This window comes from Lycium ferocissimum, chromosome 5 (assembly GCF_029784015.1).
Source record: "Lycium ferocissimum isolate CSIRO_LF1 chromosome 5, AGI_CSIRO_Lferr_CH_V1, whole genome shotgun sequence".
NCBI lineage: Eukaryota > Viridiplantae > Streptophyta > Magnoliopsida > Solanales > Solanaceae > Lycium > Lycium ferocissimum.
In genome coordinates this window covers 45,120,631-45,136,023 of record NC_081346.1, presented here as the reverse complement: position 1 = coordinate 45,136,023, position 15,393 = coordinate 45,120,631, and the positions used below count along the sequence as shown (strand labels likewise).

Here is a 15,393-nt window from a genome sequence, read left to right as displayed (position 1 = left end):
ACAACAACAACTACACCTCAGTCGCAAAGAAGTTGGGGTGGGCTATATGAATTCCCACTTTCATTTAAGCTCATTTTATATCATCATCATACTAAATTAAAAAAAAAAGGTTAAATATATATAAATATAATGATACTAATAATAATAATAATTATTATTGTTATTATTATTTTTAATATTATAATGTTAGAAGTACTCTGTAAGTCTAAAACCTATCTTCAAGTTGTAACTATCACCTATGTGGTATCTTTTTCTTCCATTGTGCCCTATCTTTAGCTAAATCTGCATAGATACCAGTTCCTCAAAATAAAAATAAAAAATAGGAGGGCACATAAGCTAATTGTTAGTTTTATCCATTAAGTGACTAGTTATTGTCAAATGCTTCAGTAAGTTGATAGTCTCTTCTTCTTGTTGCAGAAGTCATTCAGAGAAATAATTTCCAGCCTGAGTGGTGATAATGCACTCTTAGAGGCGCAGGTATGCTGTTCCAGCGACAAAAATATGTCATGTTTATCTTGACTGAATTTCTTTTCTCATCAAACTGTTATCAACCTGCTTATTGGGCTTCTAGTGTCTATCATACAATGTCCTAGCAAATTGCAGGTGTTTCAGAAAAAAACAAGAGAAAAATAAATGGTCCTAGTGGGACATGGCTTCCTTTGAGAATTCAATTATACCGAGAAGAGTGTTCCTTCTTTGTCCACATTGGAATTTTGATTTGAAAAGTTTTAGTATTCCATATCCTGACGATGTTGTGTAACTCTCTTGATGGATATGAGTTGTGATGTTAATTTTCCTGAATTGTCGACATGCTTTGTTTTATTAGACCAAAAGTGTCTCCTTATACATAGAAGGCATTGAGAGCCGTAGTTGAGCATCTAAAGCTTTTTTTAAAGCTTTGCTTTTCCAGATGGTGTATCCTGAATTTTGACATCTTCTCCTTGTTATGGTTATTGATGTGAAAACCCGATGCAAAATTGACAATCATTGCTTCTGTTAATTCCTAACGTGGAAATTAAAATCAAAGCCTGGCAGGTGAAGGAGTTCGAAGAGCTGAGGACCAATATTGTACAAGAAAATCAGTTACTGAAAGAAAATGTACAAGTTCTGCAGACGCAAGTCTCTAACCTTGAGAAGAGTGCTGCACTTCCTTATTCACCAACTGGGAGCAAAATGGTTAGTTGTTAATTCTCTCTTTCAGATAAACCGGGTCCTACTTTCTGTTTCCATCATTTATGGTGTATCTTCTTCTTCTTACTTGATGGATCTCCTGTTCCCTGAACCGCTAAAATTGCACGGTGCTGCCTACACACTATATTGATGCATTAGCTATGATATTTCTCATTTTGCAGTCACCTTTGTTACCAACCTTGACTTTGGTTGCATATATAACTTGGCATTTCATGGTTGGGTTGATAGTTCAGTAAGATAAAGTATGTAGCTAGAGGAATATATATATATATATATATATATATATATATATATATATAGATTCCCCTGTGCCACTAAAACTGCACAGTGCTGCCTGCACACTATATTGTTGCATTAGGTATAATATATTTCTACATGTTGCGGACACAATTGTTACCAACATTGCTGCATATATAACGTGGCATTTCATGGTTGGGTTGATAGTTCAGCAAGATAAAGTACGTAGCTAGAGGAATTTTCCTAGGTGTCATGTCTACATATTACTCCCTCCATTTCAATTTACGTGGCAAAGCTTGAATGGTCACAAAGTTTAAGAAAAAAAGGAAGACTTCTGAAACTTGTGGTCTTAAACATGTCATAACATTTGTGTGATTGTAAGACTTTTGAAATTTGTGGTTTTAAACTCTCCATAACAATTGTTTGACACTTTGACTATAAAAGCTTCTCATTAAGATAAATGGGATGTTTAAATTTAATCGTTTCTAAATTTAGGGAGTTCCCATTCTTTGGAATGGACTAAAAAGAAAGTGCTGCCACATAAACTGGAACGGAGGGAGTAAGATTTAGGAAAATTTGTTGCTAGGGGAGTTTGCCTAGATGTCACTTCCATATTTTAAGATTTAAGGGTGTGCGTAACTCAGAGAATTCTTCCCTTCAGCCTTGCAGAAATCTTAGCCCTACACGTGTAGACATTTCATACTCCCTCCGTTTCAATTTGTTTGATTGGTTTTGACTTGGCACAGAGTTTAAGAAAGTAAAGAAGACTTTTGATACTTGTGGTCTTAAACTAAAGATATGTAGAATGTACCAAAATGCCCTTTAATCTTGTGGTCTTAACATGCCATGTGGAAAGTTAGAATTAAAGAGTTGCCAAAAAAAGGAAAGAGACCCTGGACTAAAAAGGAAAGTAAGAAACAAATTGAAACGGAGAGTATCAGATTTTCAGAATCTTGATCTTGCATGGGAGCATCCAAGGGTGTGGCATATTGTTCCATGTAGTAGGTTGAGAACCATGAGGTGTCCCAATGGAAGCAAAAACTCTAGGTGATTTCTTGCCATCTACCCAAGCATTGGTGGATAGAGTTACCCGGTACTTGTGCTTGTAGGAGGTTGTAGGTACCCATGGAATTAGTCCAGGTGCGCGCAAACTGTCTTGGACACCACGGTTATAAAAAAGAATAAAAAATCTTGTATGGGTATTATGGAAGTCCAACCCGATCCATTTTTAGACACCATCCAGTTGGATGCCCATTGGTATATGGGCAAGACGTTAGGGACCAATGCGAAAATCCCTCTAAAGGCTATTCCATGAGTGATAGAAAGTAGCACACTGTTGATTTGGCTGACCAACCTCATACTAGATCATGACTTGTAAGAAGATTGAGATTATAGTTAAACATGTTAAAGCTTTTAAATATTTATTAGTAAAAGATCATTATTGATGACACGAGACTTTAGTTTACTTGACATGTCATGAATGACTTACTTGACCATTTTCTATTCGATGAGTCTTAGTATATAAATGGTATACCATTTTAAATGGCACTTAATGTATTAAGTGGTCTTCTCTTTCATGAAACTCATTTATTGTGTAGTCACTCACAACATGTATTTTAAAGTGCCAAAAGCATTCTACTCACCGAACAAGTTCACTTTCAATTTTGGGTAACCAAAATAAATTTAACCGAAGTGCATCAAGGACGAGCATGGCAAAGTATTGGTAGAGACTCGTTAGACGGAGATGGCGATCATACTTCCACAAACTTCTTGAATGAAGAAAGGGACGAGACATTGTGTTGGGAGATTTAGAACATACGGAGAGGCGCCACGATTTTGGGTATTGCGGGGAGTATTAAGGTTGAGGAGGTTAAGGGTCGTTCGTAGGATGCGCGAGAAGAGCGACGACTCGACGAGATTCTGGGAATTTTGGAAGAGCGCGGGCTCAGTGAGGTTTGGAGTGGGCGACTAGGTTGTCCGATGTCATCTTTAAGACGACGATGATGCTCGAAGAATGGAGGGCGAGTGTAATGATCCTCTATACAAGAACAAGGGAGATATCCGGAGTTGCAACAACTATAAATTATCAGTGCTAAGCCACTATGAAAGTGGGGAAAGGGTGGTGGAGATGAGGGTGAGGAGAGGCGTGTTTATTTCGGAGAACCGGTTTGGATTAAATACGGACGCTTAACTACGAGTCATCCATCTTGTGAGAGAGGCTGGTGGAAGCGGCGTAGGGAGAGGAAGAGGGACTTACACATGGTATTCGTCGACCTAGAAAAGGCTTACGACAAAGTTCCAAGAGAGATCTGTGGAATCTTTGGAGGCTAGTGTGTACTGTGGCATACATTAGGGTGATCGAGGACATGTATGAGAAGGCCAAAATCGGGGTAGACGATGAGGAGGAGACTCGGAAGCACTTCCCGATTTGTGATGGGGTTGCGTCGAGGACCGACTCTTAATCCGTTTTTATTTGCTTTGGTGATGGATGGATTGACGTGGCAAATTCAAGGTGAGGTGCCATGGTGTATGCTTTTCGCGGATGACATAGTCCTAATCGACGAGACTCGTAGCGGAGTTAACGCTAAGCTGGAGGGTTGGAGACATACTCTGGAGTCTAAAAGGTTTAAGCTGAGTAGGACCAAGACAGAGTACTTGGAGTGCAAGTTCGGTGAAGCACCTCGGGGAGATTTTGGCGTGGAAGTGAGGCTTGGTACCCAGGTCATCCAGAAGAAAAGTAGTTTCAAGTATCTTGGGTCTATTATGCAAGGTAGCGGGGAGATTGATGATGATGTCACACATCGTTTTGGGGCAGGGTGGATGAAATGGAGGCTCGCTTCCAGAGTGCTATGTGACAAGAAGGTGCCACCACAACTTAAGGGCAGGTTCTACAAAGTGGTGGTCAGTGAAATTAAAAGCGCGCTTAAGGAGCGCCTAAGCGCAAAGGCGAGGCGCAACACAACTTTGGCGCTCCACCTGACCTGAAGCGAGGCGCATGTGGTCAGAGAGCCTTTAATTTTTTTTTTTTTTTTTTTTTATTACAGTAGGTGTCTGTCACAGTTCCCTAAGGGAGTAAATTAGAGTTCAAAAAAAAAAAAATAGAAAGAGATGGAATATTATAAGAAGGCAGAGAAGTTTGAAGCTCAACAGAATAAGACAAGATCAGCTTTTGGACAACTGAAACGGCAAGCCTTCATAACAGGTTCTACTCTTCTCTGCTTCTTTGTCTCTTCTTCTTTACGTATGACACTGACTCTCTCTATTCTACTCATTCTTTTATTATTCATTCTTATTATATATAAGAGAGATATATATAGACAAAAAAAAAAAACCTCCATTAAAATATGTGTATTTGACTGAGTTGACCTTTTTTCTATTTGGTCTTTTGCTATTTTTTTTTGGATTAAGGTGGATCACTGGTATAGTTGAAAGAAATGGGTTTGGTGCTTAATTTCTTTATTTAATCATTTTGTCTTTGTAGAAAATTTGTAGAATTAAATGGGACACTTGTCCTTGTTTGGTGATTCATGCTATTTATGTAACACCACCTGTAAAGAGACTTAAGAGAGGATAAAGATACAGCTTTCTTAGAAGTCATGTCATAATGGTGGACCCCAGTGGTGTCCACTTTATCTTCTTGTTGCATATATTTATTTAACAATTATAATTACATGCAAAATGTCATATATTAATTTTTACTTTATTTCAGAATTCAAATGTTAAGAGGATCTGTCTACCTTACATTTTTGTTGTATATTATTATTTAAAAGTTATAATTGCATGCAAAGTGCATTGCATGTGACTTATAAATTTTATTTCACAGTTAAAAATGACAAAGGACTGTCCAGCTTTATTTTCTTGTTATGTATATTATTTAAAAATTATAATTAATTGCAAGATGCCTTATATTTTTTTTTCCAGAATTAGAATGGCAGAGGACTTGTCTAAAGGCAATCGAAGGGATCCACTGCTGGAAATATAATCATTTGCAGAATCCTAATGACACTACAAGAGTCACATGCAATTTTTGTGGAAAAACAACCAGGGGTGGAATTAATAGGGCAAAACAACATTTGATTGGAAACTTTAGGAATGCAGCAAAGTGGTTAAATTGCCCACAGGAGGTTAGAGATGAATTGAGAAATTACATGGAGGAGAAAAAATTAAGAAAGGAAGTCTATACTAATGAATTTTCTAGATCATTTATGTCTATTATGTTCTCTAAATATTACATATATATATATATATATATATATATATATTTTTTAAATCTTCGTAGTGCGCTTTTTTTCAGTGAAGCCCGCGCTTAAGTGCGCTTTGCGCTTAAAGCTCCGAAACGGGGCTTACGCTTTTTGCGCTTTTGCTTTGACAACAACGGTGGTGGTTAGGCAGGCTATGTTGTATGGGGCGGAGTGTTGGCTAGTTAAGATATCTCGCGTTCAAAAGATGAAAGTTGCGAGATGAGAATGTTGAGATGGATGTGTGGGGCACGCCGGGGTGAGGATTAGGAATGAGGCTATTCGGGACAAGGTGGGAGTGGCCTCGGTGGATGATAAGATGCGGGAAGCGAGACTGAGATGGTTTGGGCATGTAAAGAGGAGAGACACAGATGCCCCAGTGCGGAGGTGTGAGAGGTTGGCCATGGATGGTTTCAGAAGAGGTAGGGGTTGGCCGAAGAAGTATTGGGGAGAGGTGATTAGACAGGACATGGCGCAGTTACAGCTTACCGAGGACATGACCTTAGATAGGAGGGTTTGGAGGATCCAGATTAGGGTAGAAGGCTAGTAGATAGTCTCGTTATCCTTCCTTATTAGTAGTCGCATTATCGCAGTATAATTTCTTGTGCTCTGATTTCTGCTATTATCTGTTATTTCCAGTACTTTGATTATCCTATTTTATTTGTGTCGTTTTCGTTATTTGTATTTCCATATCGCTTTGAATTTCTTAGCCTTATTTGACCTCTTTTTATGCTTTTTATTGAGCCGAGGTTCTTTCGAAAACAGCCGTCCTACCTTGGTAGGAGTAAGGTCTGCGTACACTCTACCCTCCCCGAACTCCATGTTGTGGGATTTCACTGGGTTGTTGTTGTTGTTGTTGGTATGGACAATGTATACCGACTATTGATAAATCTATATTTAAAGCACATTGACATGTTACCATAACCTATTTTTGCTTTTGTCTTGGTGAAGAATACTCCTGAAAATGGGGATCTCAATTCTGAAGGAGTTGCTACCCAAGCATTGGTGGACAAATTGGTTGGTGAAAATGTGGAGCTCGTGGAAAAGGTTTCAGCTTATGATTCTCCTATTGCTAGAATTTTAGATTATGATATCCTCTTCTGTATTGATGTTCATTAGTTTCTTATGTTAGGTGAACAAGTTATATGTGGAGCTCGAACGAAGAGGTCCCCCAATGGAGGTATCTTCATTTTTAGGCTCTGATATAATTACCAGAAGCTCTGAGGCAGCTCGTGTTGCCAATGAATCAGCCCTTGGGTCACATAAAATGCCTGGAGCTGTTCAGGAGCATGAAGTTGATTATGCTACAGAGCCAAAATCTAAGCCCAGTAAAGCAGTATTGCAGTCAGGTGAGACGCTGCAATCTCCAAAAGACGCCATCGACAAAGCTGCGAGCGATCATGAGCATGTGACTAAGATAGATAGCAGAATTGATGTAAATTCATCAGAAATCGAGTCTGATGAAATAGTGCAGATACCTTTAGACGAGAATGAAGTTCAGTCAGCAGATTTGGAGGCCGCAAATGTGGATCACGGTGAGGAGGAGGTTCCCCTCTCTAATGCACCGTTAATTGGTGCTCCGTTCCGTTTGATATCCTTTTTTGCTAGATACGTGAGTGGTGCTGATTTGGTTAATAAGAACACAACCTCAAACTGATAACTTGCTAATAATCTGCAGCTGTAAGAAGTTAGATTTTACACAGCAAAACAACGAAGGATAACCCCAAAGATTAAACATAGTCATGTCTCAAGTTGAATGATATGCTTATTATAGTCATAGGCAAGATACTGCTCCTTTTTTTGTACCAATTATATTTTCGTAGGGGTATCAGTTGTTAAAGATGAAATTATTAATTTTGGCCTTTTCTTAAACATACCTGAAAATTTGAAGGAGACGTAAGAACAAAATTTATACTAGACAGATGAGAGTTGCAGTTGGCTAATTTAGCCAAATAGATTTTTATTTCTTTAAACTTCATCTGGATGTTTTGCACTACTTTTTTGCTTTGTATGGCTTGTGGCATACTCCTAACATAACAAACACAAGTGGGTCTGATAGGGCTGTACTGCATGGCTTAGAACTTGAAAAGAAGAACATGGCTCTACAAAGATCTAATGTCTTTAGTGTTAATGATCTCCTATGTCTTAACATAAAGATCTCCTGCGAAATGAATCATATGACTCGGAGATTATTATTTCAATTGGCCATATAACCACCTCCATCCCTATGCAGTAAATGGGTGATTTACGAGAATGGCTTTGGAGGTGGGTGGTCTTGAACATTTAACCTCCAAGTTTAACAAGTTTTGCCCCATGAGCGACACTTTTGATCTTGAAAGTTTGCCTGTGAGGCAAGCGAGGGTCAAAAGTTCGTGAACCCCATTTTCAAGTCATTGGGTGTAATTTTCTGGCACCAGTTGTGGCGACGCAAGTGCATAGATAGCCAATTTTGGGACTCCCATTTGAGCCACGATCTAAGTTCATAAATTTTTGTAAGTTTAACCACTTTAGTCTAAAGTTGCAAAAATTCCATTTGAAATTATAAATTATGTTTGAAGTTTGGCATATTACTTGTGTAAGCAAACACCCGACATACGCGTATGAAGTTTGGCTTGCCAAGACAAAACTTCAAACATGTACAGTCAGACTTCTCTATAACGGTATCCTCGTATAACAATACATCTCTATAATAGTCAAGTTTTTTTCGGAACCGCTTTTTTATGTTATATTTTACCTTCTATAATAGCCTTTTACCTGTAACAACAAAAACCATCTTTATAACAGCACGCTTTGATCTTTATAGCAGTATGCTTTGAAATATCCTTCTATAACAATTTTCTTTTTGTGGTAATATAATGACTAATCATCTTTATATAAATAGAATATGTAAGATTGCCAATTATAGATCTAAGAGAATTTCACCAAATATTTTGATACTTTAATACACTATTTATAAAAAATATTATATGAATATATATTTTCATCATTAAAATATTTTCCTTCGTTATACAAAGTATAACTAAGTTTAGAATTTGACAATTATAAATGAAAAATTAGATTGATGCATCATTTTTGCGTACAACAGTGAAATATTATTTACGTATCGTTATTTTTATCGGTATATAACGATCATTCGCTAAAATGACCAAAAAAAATTCGAACCCTATGATGATGTGATACAGAGATGCGACTATATCCCTGAAGTTGAATTGCCAATGTCTAAAGTTTCTATCACAACCCAAATCCGTAGGCCGTAATTGGCATCTAAAGAGCGATTGTTCGACAACCGAACCCAAGAAATGCAAAGGCTGTTAAGTTACTCAAATAATGTAGTATATGAGTCAAGTAACACGTTTCGGAAATGAAAAGAATTTTCGCATTTACATTCACTTTTATCTCTATCCAAAAAATACTCCCCTACGATTTACTTATATGTTTTTGACATACACAAAAGTAAATCTGATTACAAATCTCGAACAATTGTGCCCAAATGAAGTCGAGACATCCTCTTCATAAGCACCGAATATATAAGAGCCCTCTCTTATAAAAACCACCTGAAGGTTGGAAAAACTGGATGCTTATTCTCGATCACAAAATTAGCCGGATGCTGATCTCCCAGCCATATTGAAAACAGCTCACCAGTAAAAGAATTAAAAAAATATTCTTAAGCCTCGATTTTGTCTTTGCTTTAGTCTACGAGTTTGGTTTTATGAAAAACACAGAATTCTAAAGTGTTCAAAATCAAAGAAAATAATAAACAAAACACGAAGAGTGAGAAGATGCGTCATTCATAACTTAAAGGGCATAAACATCCAAAACATTTACAATGCAACAAAAATAACAAAAACGTTTCTAAGAACCTAAAAAGACTAGTCTTAAGAAGTTTAGCGCGGGCCCGGGGGGGTGTGGGTGGGGGCGTGGGGGTGGGGGGGTGGGATCATTGTCGAGGCTGGAGTGCCGGATGGAAGATCAACTTCATGGACCAAAGGATCAGGAACGACTTCTGGCGACCGTAAAGAGGGAGTGTCAAAACTACTGCTCGCCGCCTCCGCCCAAAAATTTTGGGCGAAATTACTGTCTAAAATAATTCATTTTTTTGCACGGATTACCCTTCTTTTAAAGTTCTACCCCGCTTTCCCTCATATCGGCTTTCTGCCTTTACTCTTGCCTCTTCAGAAATTACGGCGCCGGGCTCAACCCCCGCTCAAGCATAAATTAAAAAAAAAAAATCGCAAGGCAAGTTTTGGGTCGCGTGTATGCCGGACCTGGCATACACTTGTTTAGGAATAACCAAAGTTATACCGGACCCGACATACTCAAGCCTTATGGGCAGAATTAGCATAAGTATGCCGGGTCCGGCCTAACTTTGGTTATTCCTCAATGTTGTGCATGCTCAATGATACTTATATGGGCAGACTTAGTTAAGCCTTAACTAAAAGTATTTTCCCGCTATGCCTTATATGGGCAGACTTGTAGTTAAGGCATAACTAAAAGTATGCCCCATAAGGCATAACTTTTCCTTACGACATAGACTTTGCCTTATAAGGCAAACTTTTAGTTATGCCTTAAGGAAAAGTTCCGCCTTACGGGACATGCCTTAAGGAAAAGTTCCGCCTTATGGGACATACTTTTAGTTGTGCCTTATAGGGCAGACTTTTAGTTAAGGCATAACTAAAAGTATGCCCTTAAGGCGGAACTTTTCCTTAAGGCATAAACTTTGCCTTATAAGGCGAACTTTATAGTTATACGGTCCCAGATAACTTTAGTTATTTCATAAGGAAAAGTTCTGCCTTATGGGGTATACTTTTAGTTATGTCTTATGAGCACACTTTTAGTTAAGACATAACTAAAAGTTTACCTTGAAAAGTAAAAATAAAATAAAAAATATATGCCTCTAAGGCAAAATCTGCCTCCATCGGCAGACTTTTGGTTAAATATAACTAAAATTCTGCCGGTAGGGGCATACGAAATTTAAACTCTGCCTTACGAATTTTTTTAAAATTTTTGACTGAATGGGGGTTAGAACCTGAAACCGATGGGTTTTAACCGAAGGGAAAAATTTAAAGATTACAAATATGAGGGGCAAAATTTAAAGACCACCCCAAAAAAAGGGCAATTCGCAATAATTTCATATTTGGGCTGATATTAACCCAACTCAACATAACCCACTTTAAAGCGATCTCTAACTTAGCCCAATTCTAACCCATTTTTAAGATTTACTTTAATTTGAGTATATGCTTGAGATTCACTTTTCTTGTATCATATATCTCATAAGTTTGGGGTGTGTTTGATATTTGTGGAAAATATTCTACAAAAAATGTTTTCCGGGAATGAAAAATATTTTCCCCTGAAAATATTTTCCGCGAAAATATTTTCTAGGAAAAATATTTTCCTCGGAAAATATTCAAAAAAAATTAGGTCAAGTTGGGCGGGTCATGACCCAGCCCATTTTTATCCCATTTCAACCCAAACAAGTTTTGGGCCAATCTTAGCCCAACCCATTAATTAGCTCAGCCCATTTTGACTTGCCCAATTTCAGCCCAATCCGCCCATTTGACACCCCTAGATCGGAGGGTCAGGAACAACTTCATTTGCCCGGGAAGGAAGATGTGTCCCGGTATCTTCTTCTTCTTCTTTTTCGCCCTTTCATCAGGCTCGCCTAACTCAGACCCAGCTCCGAAGGAGCTTCCCGCTCTTCGGGAAGAGGATCACGCGTGATTCTACACAGTTTTTTTCTTCTAAGACTTGGTCCTTGATAATCTCGACCTTTAGATCCTCAATACCGACCTGAGCCTCTTCTATAACCTTTCTCCGAGAACCCCATTAATAAAAATTCTTGTATAAGATAACTTGGGCTTGGGCATTGGAGACTTCCTCAGAAGCTTTGGCGTTCTGCTCCCGAAGTCCCTCCCTCTCGGCATCCAGTAGCTCGGAGGGTGGCTTGAAGAGCAATGATGCTCCCATCCTAATGCTTAATGCCATCCCTACCTTAATCATCTCCCCCTCCAGATGGTTTGTTACTCATCTCTCCAGCCCAATATAACTTAAAAGGTCCAGACTCCCTCTTCATAAAGGCATTTTGCTCGGAGGTCCAACGTGTTTTGATGTCAGCTAGTTCGATATGAAGTTGGTCCGCCTGACGGCTGCAGACCTCCTTCTCCTAGCCGATTAGGGTAAGGTCCGACTCCAAGGCCGATTATCTCTCCTTTAACGTTTCGCCTCCCCTTTCACCCTTTCTTCTCGTCGAGGTTCCTTGAAGGGCCTCTGAGTTAAGCATATTCCTCTGCAAAAAGGAGATGAGATGAGGATGAGGTATGAAAAAGGTAAAATGAACGGACTAATTTTTTGTAAGGAAATAAGACTTAGCCTGGAAGAAGCGTTCACTGCCTCAGCCATAAGTCACTCGGTTGCAACCACCTATATCTCCCCGTCCCTGGGTCCAGCCAACTCCTTGAGGTAGTTGGCAAGCCCTACCGACTTGAAAAGAAATTTCACCTCCAAAAATCTCGGGTATCTGACCATTTTCCAGCTGAGGTTCCGACCCGAACAGGTGGAATGACAACGAGTCCCCAATAAGCCACTAAGCGAGATCGACGTAAAATCGTATTTAGTGCTCCTAGGGTAACATTTCCAGGAGTAGAGTGAGTACCCGGCAGTCGATTGGTCGCAAGAGTGGCTTTCGAGTCTGTGAACCCGACCTCTCGAAAAAGGGCGTTAGTCTCCTCCTTGTTGGTTGTGCACACTAGAGTCTTTCCCTCATGGCCCGCAATTGCAGTATCTTTTTCGTCATCCTTCATGATCACAGTCTCAGGATCTTCATCTTAGAGGCGGAACCAAACACCAGGCTCTTCATCCTAGAGGTTCACTCCTCTTCTTCGTCAGGCTTTGAGTAGAGGGGTTTCAGCGATCTTAGCAATAGGAGGCCCAAGCCGCTTTCGGGCTATCATTGTATGCATCTCCTTTTTAGCGTCCTTCAGGCTTAGAAGTTTAAAATGGGCATGAGAGCACGAGCGTCTTTTAACATAAAGCCTTATCAAAGAAAAAGAAATGAAGTCAGAATAGAAAGAGGAGGATAAAACAAGTATATGATGATAATTACCATGATTTTTGGGCTTCCATCTGGCTAGGTTGCTGATGTTCTTCCAGGTCCGAGTCTTTTTGGCTGGAAAGTCCAAGTTTTTGTGAACACAACCTTCGAGGTTAACGATCGGCTCGGGAGTCCAAGGTGCAGCTGAAATGAAGAAAGAATATTAGAACCAAAGTGAAAGAAAAATTCATCAAGCTATGGGAGCAAGTACTTACAATTATAATTCCAAGTCTCCGAGAAATGCATGCTGGCCAGAGGGATGATGTTGGTGGTGGCGACTACCACAAACCGCTCCATCCAGCCCCAATCATGGTCTTTGTTGGTGTTAGAGAGAATGGTTCTTCTGTCCCAGTCGGGAAGTGTAAAGACTCCTCCTGAAAAGTGTTTGGGACATATAAACTTATTAAATGGTTAAGGGGCGGCTCCTTAACCACGTTGGCAAGATACCAGAGGCAACCAACCGGCACGTTGGCAAGATACCAGAGGCAACCAACCACCGGTCTGACATGTGCCATGCAGACCTGATATTGTTTGAAGAAATTAATAATAACCTCGTCAATTGGAGGCTTGAACCCTATAGTAAAAGTGATAGTTTGCACGACCAATTATCTATCTTACTTTATATCAGATTTTCGCCTAAGTATAGAACACGTTACCCTACCTATTCCAAGCTAGCGTTTACAGAATAGTAAAGAACAGTAAAGTAAGGACACACAAATTTTTACGTGGAAACCACCCAACTCACAAAGGTGAAAAACCATGACCCACACCTCTGTAGGATTTTTCTCAAACTCCACTACAACTGTGAGCCTATGAAAATTCAAGTAACGAACTATGAAACCTAATAAATGAACTCTAAATCCTATCTCAACAATCTCCCTAGACTATTGAGCCCACTCCAAGTTATCCCAACTTGAAGTTTTTGATTAATCAAGTTTATACTTACAATTATTGCTTCTAAGAAAACGGATAAAGGTACAACTCGATAAACAAGCCTAATACACAAATATAGACTCATGAATTGTAACACATAAACTCTATGAAACAATTTCTTCAATCTTCTTCGTAGTATCAGCGTCGCACTTCTGTAATAAGAACTTTCTCAATTATAGCTTTGACGGTTTGCTTAATTTCTGATTTTCTCTCTTTGTGAGTACGCAAAACTTCTTCATGGCATGTTTTGAATATTTATAGCACTAGGTTTGCATCAAGTTGGCTGAGCGCAATCCCTATAAGGTAAGGCCCATTATGAGAGTTACAGTTTGAGTTGACTTGGGATTATTGTATTCACGCGTCTTCAGTGTTCTTGAAGAATTCTGAAGTATCTCGATAATTAAGACAAGAAATCCTGCAAACTTGTCCGCCAAGCCTTTACCATAAAACACAAGTCCTAATCGCAGTAGGACTCTGAGCTGGAACATGTTTCTGAACTTGGTTCTTCCTTCTCAGAATCTTCTTACTGTCTGAAATGGAACATTTCCATAGACTTGTTTCATTCACCCTTGTCCTGCATATGTCATTGAAATATTCGATCGAGACCCGTCTCCGCGATAGAAAGTTTAAGGCATCAGACCGTTCATGCGCTTTGTTTACAACCCTCTTGAGTAGAACATGTCACCAGACCTGGTTCACCCATCTTGTTCAGTCACCCTGTCCCTAATTTGTCTGTGTCTAGTTCCTTTGGTTTATCTCAAATATCTGTCTCTGAAACTGGTTTACTAGCCTTGTTCATTTACTTTGTCAATCATCAAAACTCACACATGTGTATGCCAATAAATTCCTCTTTTTTGATGATGACAAACTCATGCCAACGTCCACTTGAACTTCACCTTCCATTTCCGGAAAGATGCCGAGACGGGCGGGGTCTAGGAAAGGCAAGCAAATCGAGTAAGCAGGGCGTTAAGATTATATGATTTGTTACAATCCAAGAAGGATTCTAGAACACCTAAGAAATGACCTCGGGCCCACAAGGATAAAATCGAAACTTCCCCTCAAACTAGCTTACTAAGTTCTCCATAAATTTATAACCTAACTTTCGTAGTTATCTAAACCCAATCGAGCCATCAATTTCTTTTATCTTTGAAACCCCCAATTTTAAGAAGAATCCTACACTAACCTATTTGGAACATCCAAAAGAAGATTTAGAGATAAGAGTAAGAAATGTTTTTCCCAAGCTAAGTTTACCTCAATAACCTTCTTCTACCATTAGATTAGTTCTAGATGTCTTTTACCCACTTAAAGTTTTCAAGTCACAAAGTTTTCCCACAAGTCCAATTATTAAGTAGGGAAAGTACAACAATGGAAGCTAAGGAATACGGATGGAAGAAATGATATTGAATAGACTTACCCTTCCCAATGGCCATGGATAAGCTCTAAAAATCCTCTCCAACCAGCTCTAGAAGAGTATTGGTGTAAAATGAAGTCCAATCTCGAAATGGAGAAATAAATACTGGGCAGAATCGGTGACTTTCGCTGAGGCGGACTAGCTTCAGCGAGAAAAAAAATCCACGGAAGCGGACTCACTTAATTTGTCAATTTCCGCTAAGGCAGAAGAAATGTCGCCAAAGCAAGCTCGCCGACGCGGCTCGTCGATTGCAGGGGCGGAAGAACTGAACCAGGAATTTCTACAGTGATTTAAAT

General features: G+C 39.2%; 1 protein-coding gene across 5 annotated transcripts in view; it reads left to right on the top strand.

The window, feature by feature from the left end:
• Positions 1 to 7,639, top strand: part of LOC132056849 (uncharacterized) — a 28,330-nt gene extending 20,691 nt beyond the window's left edge. For 3 of the 5 annotated variants that reach the window (XM_059449236.1, XM_059449235.1, XM_059449233.1), the window contains 4 exons: positions 418 to 477; positions 1,036 to 1,176; positions 6,618 to 6,713; positions 6,799 to 7,639. In XM_059449236.1, the coding sequence (XP_059305219.1) occupies positions 418 to 477; positions 1,036 to 1,176; positions 6,618 to 6,713; positions 6,799 to 7,323 (822 nt within the window). In that variant the 3' untranslated portion in view covers positions 7,324 to 7,639. The remainder of the gene's footprint in view (positions 1 to 417; positions 478 to 1,035; positions 1,177 to 6,617; positions 6,714 to 6,798) is intronic. The other 2 variants (XM_059449237.1, XM_059449234.1) reach the window with 2 other exon arrangements.
• Positions 7,640 to 15,393: the final 7,754 nt, after the last annotated feature.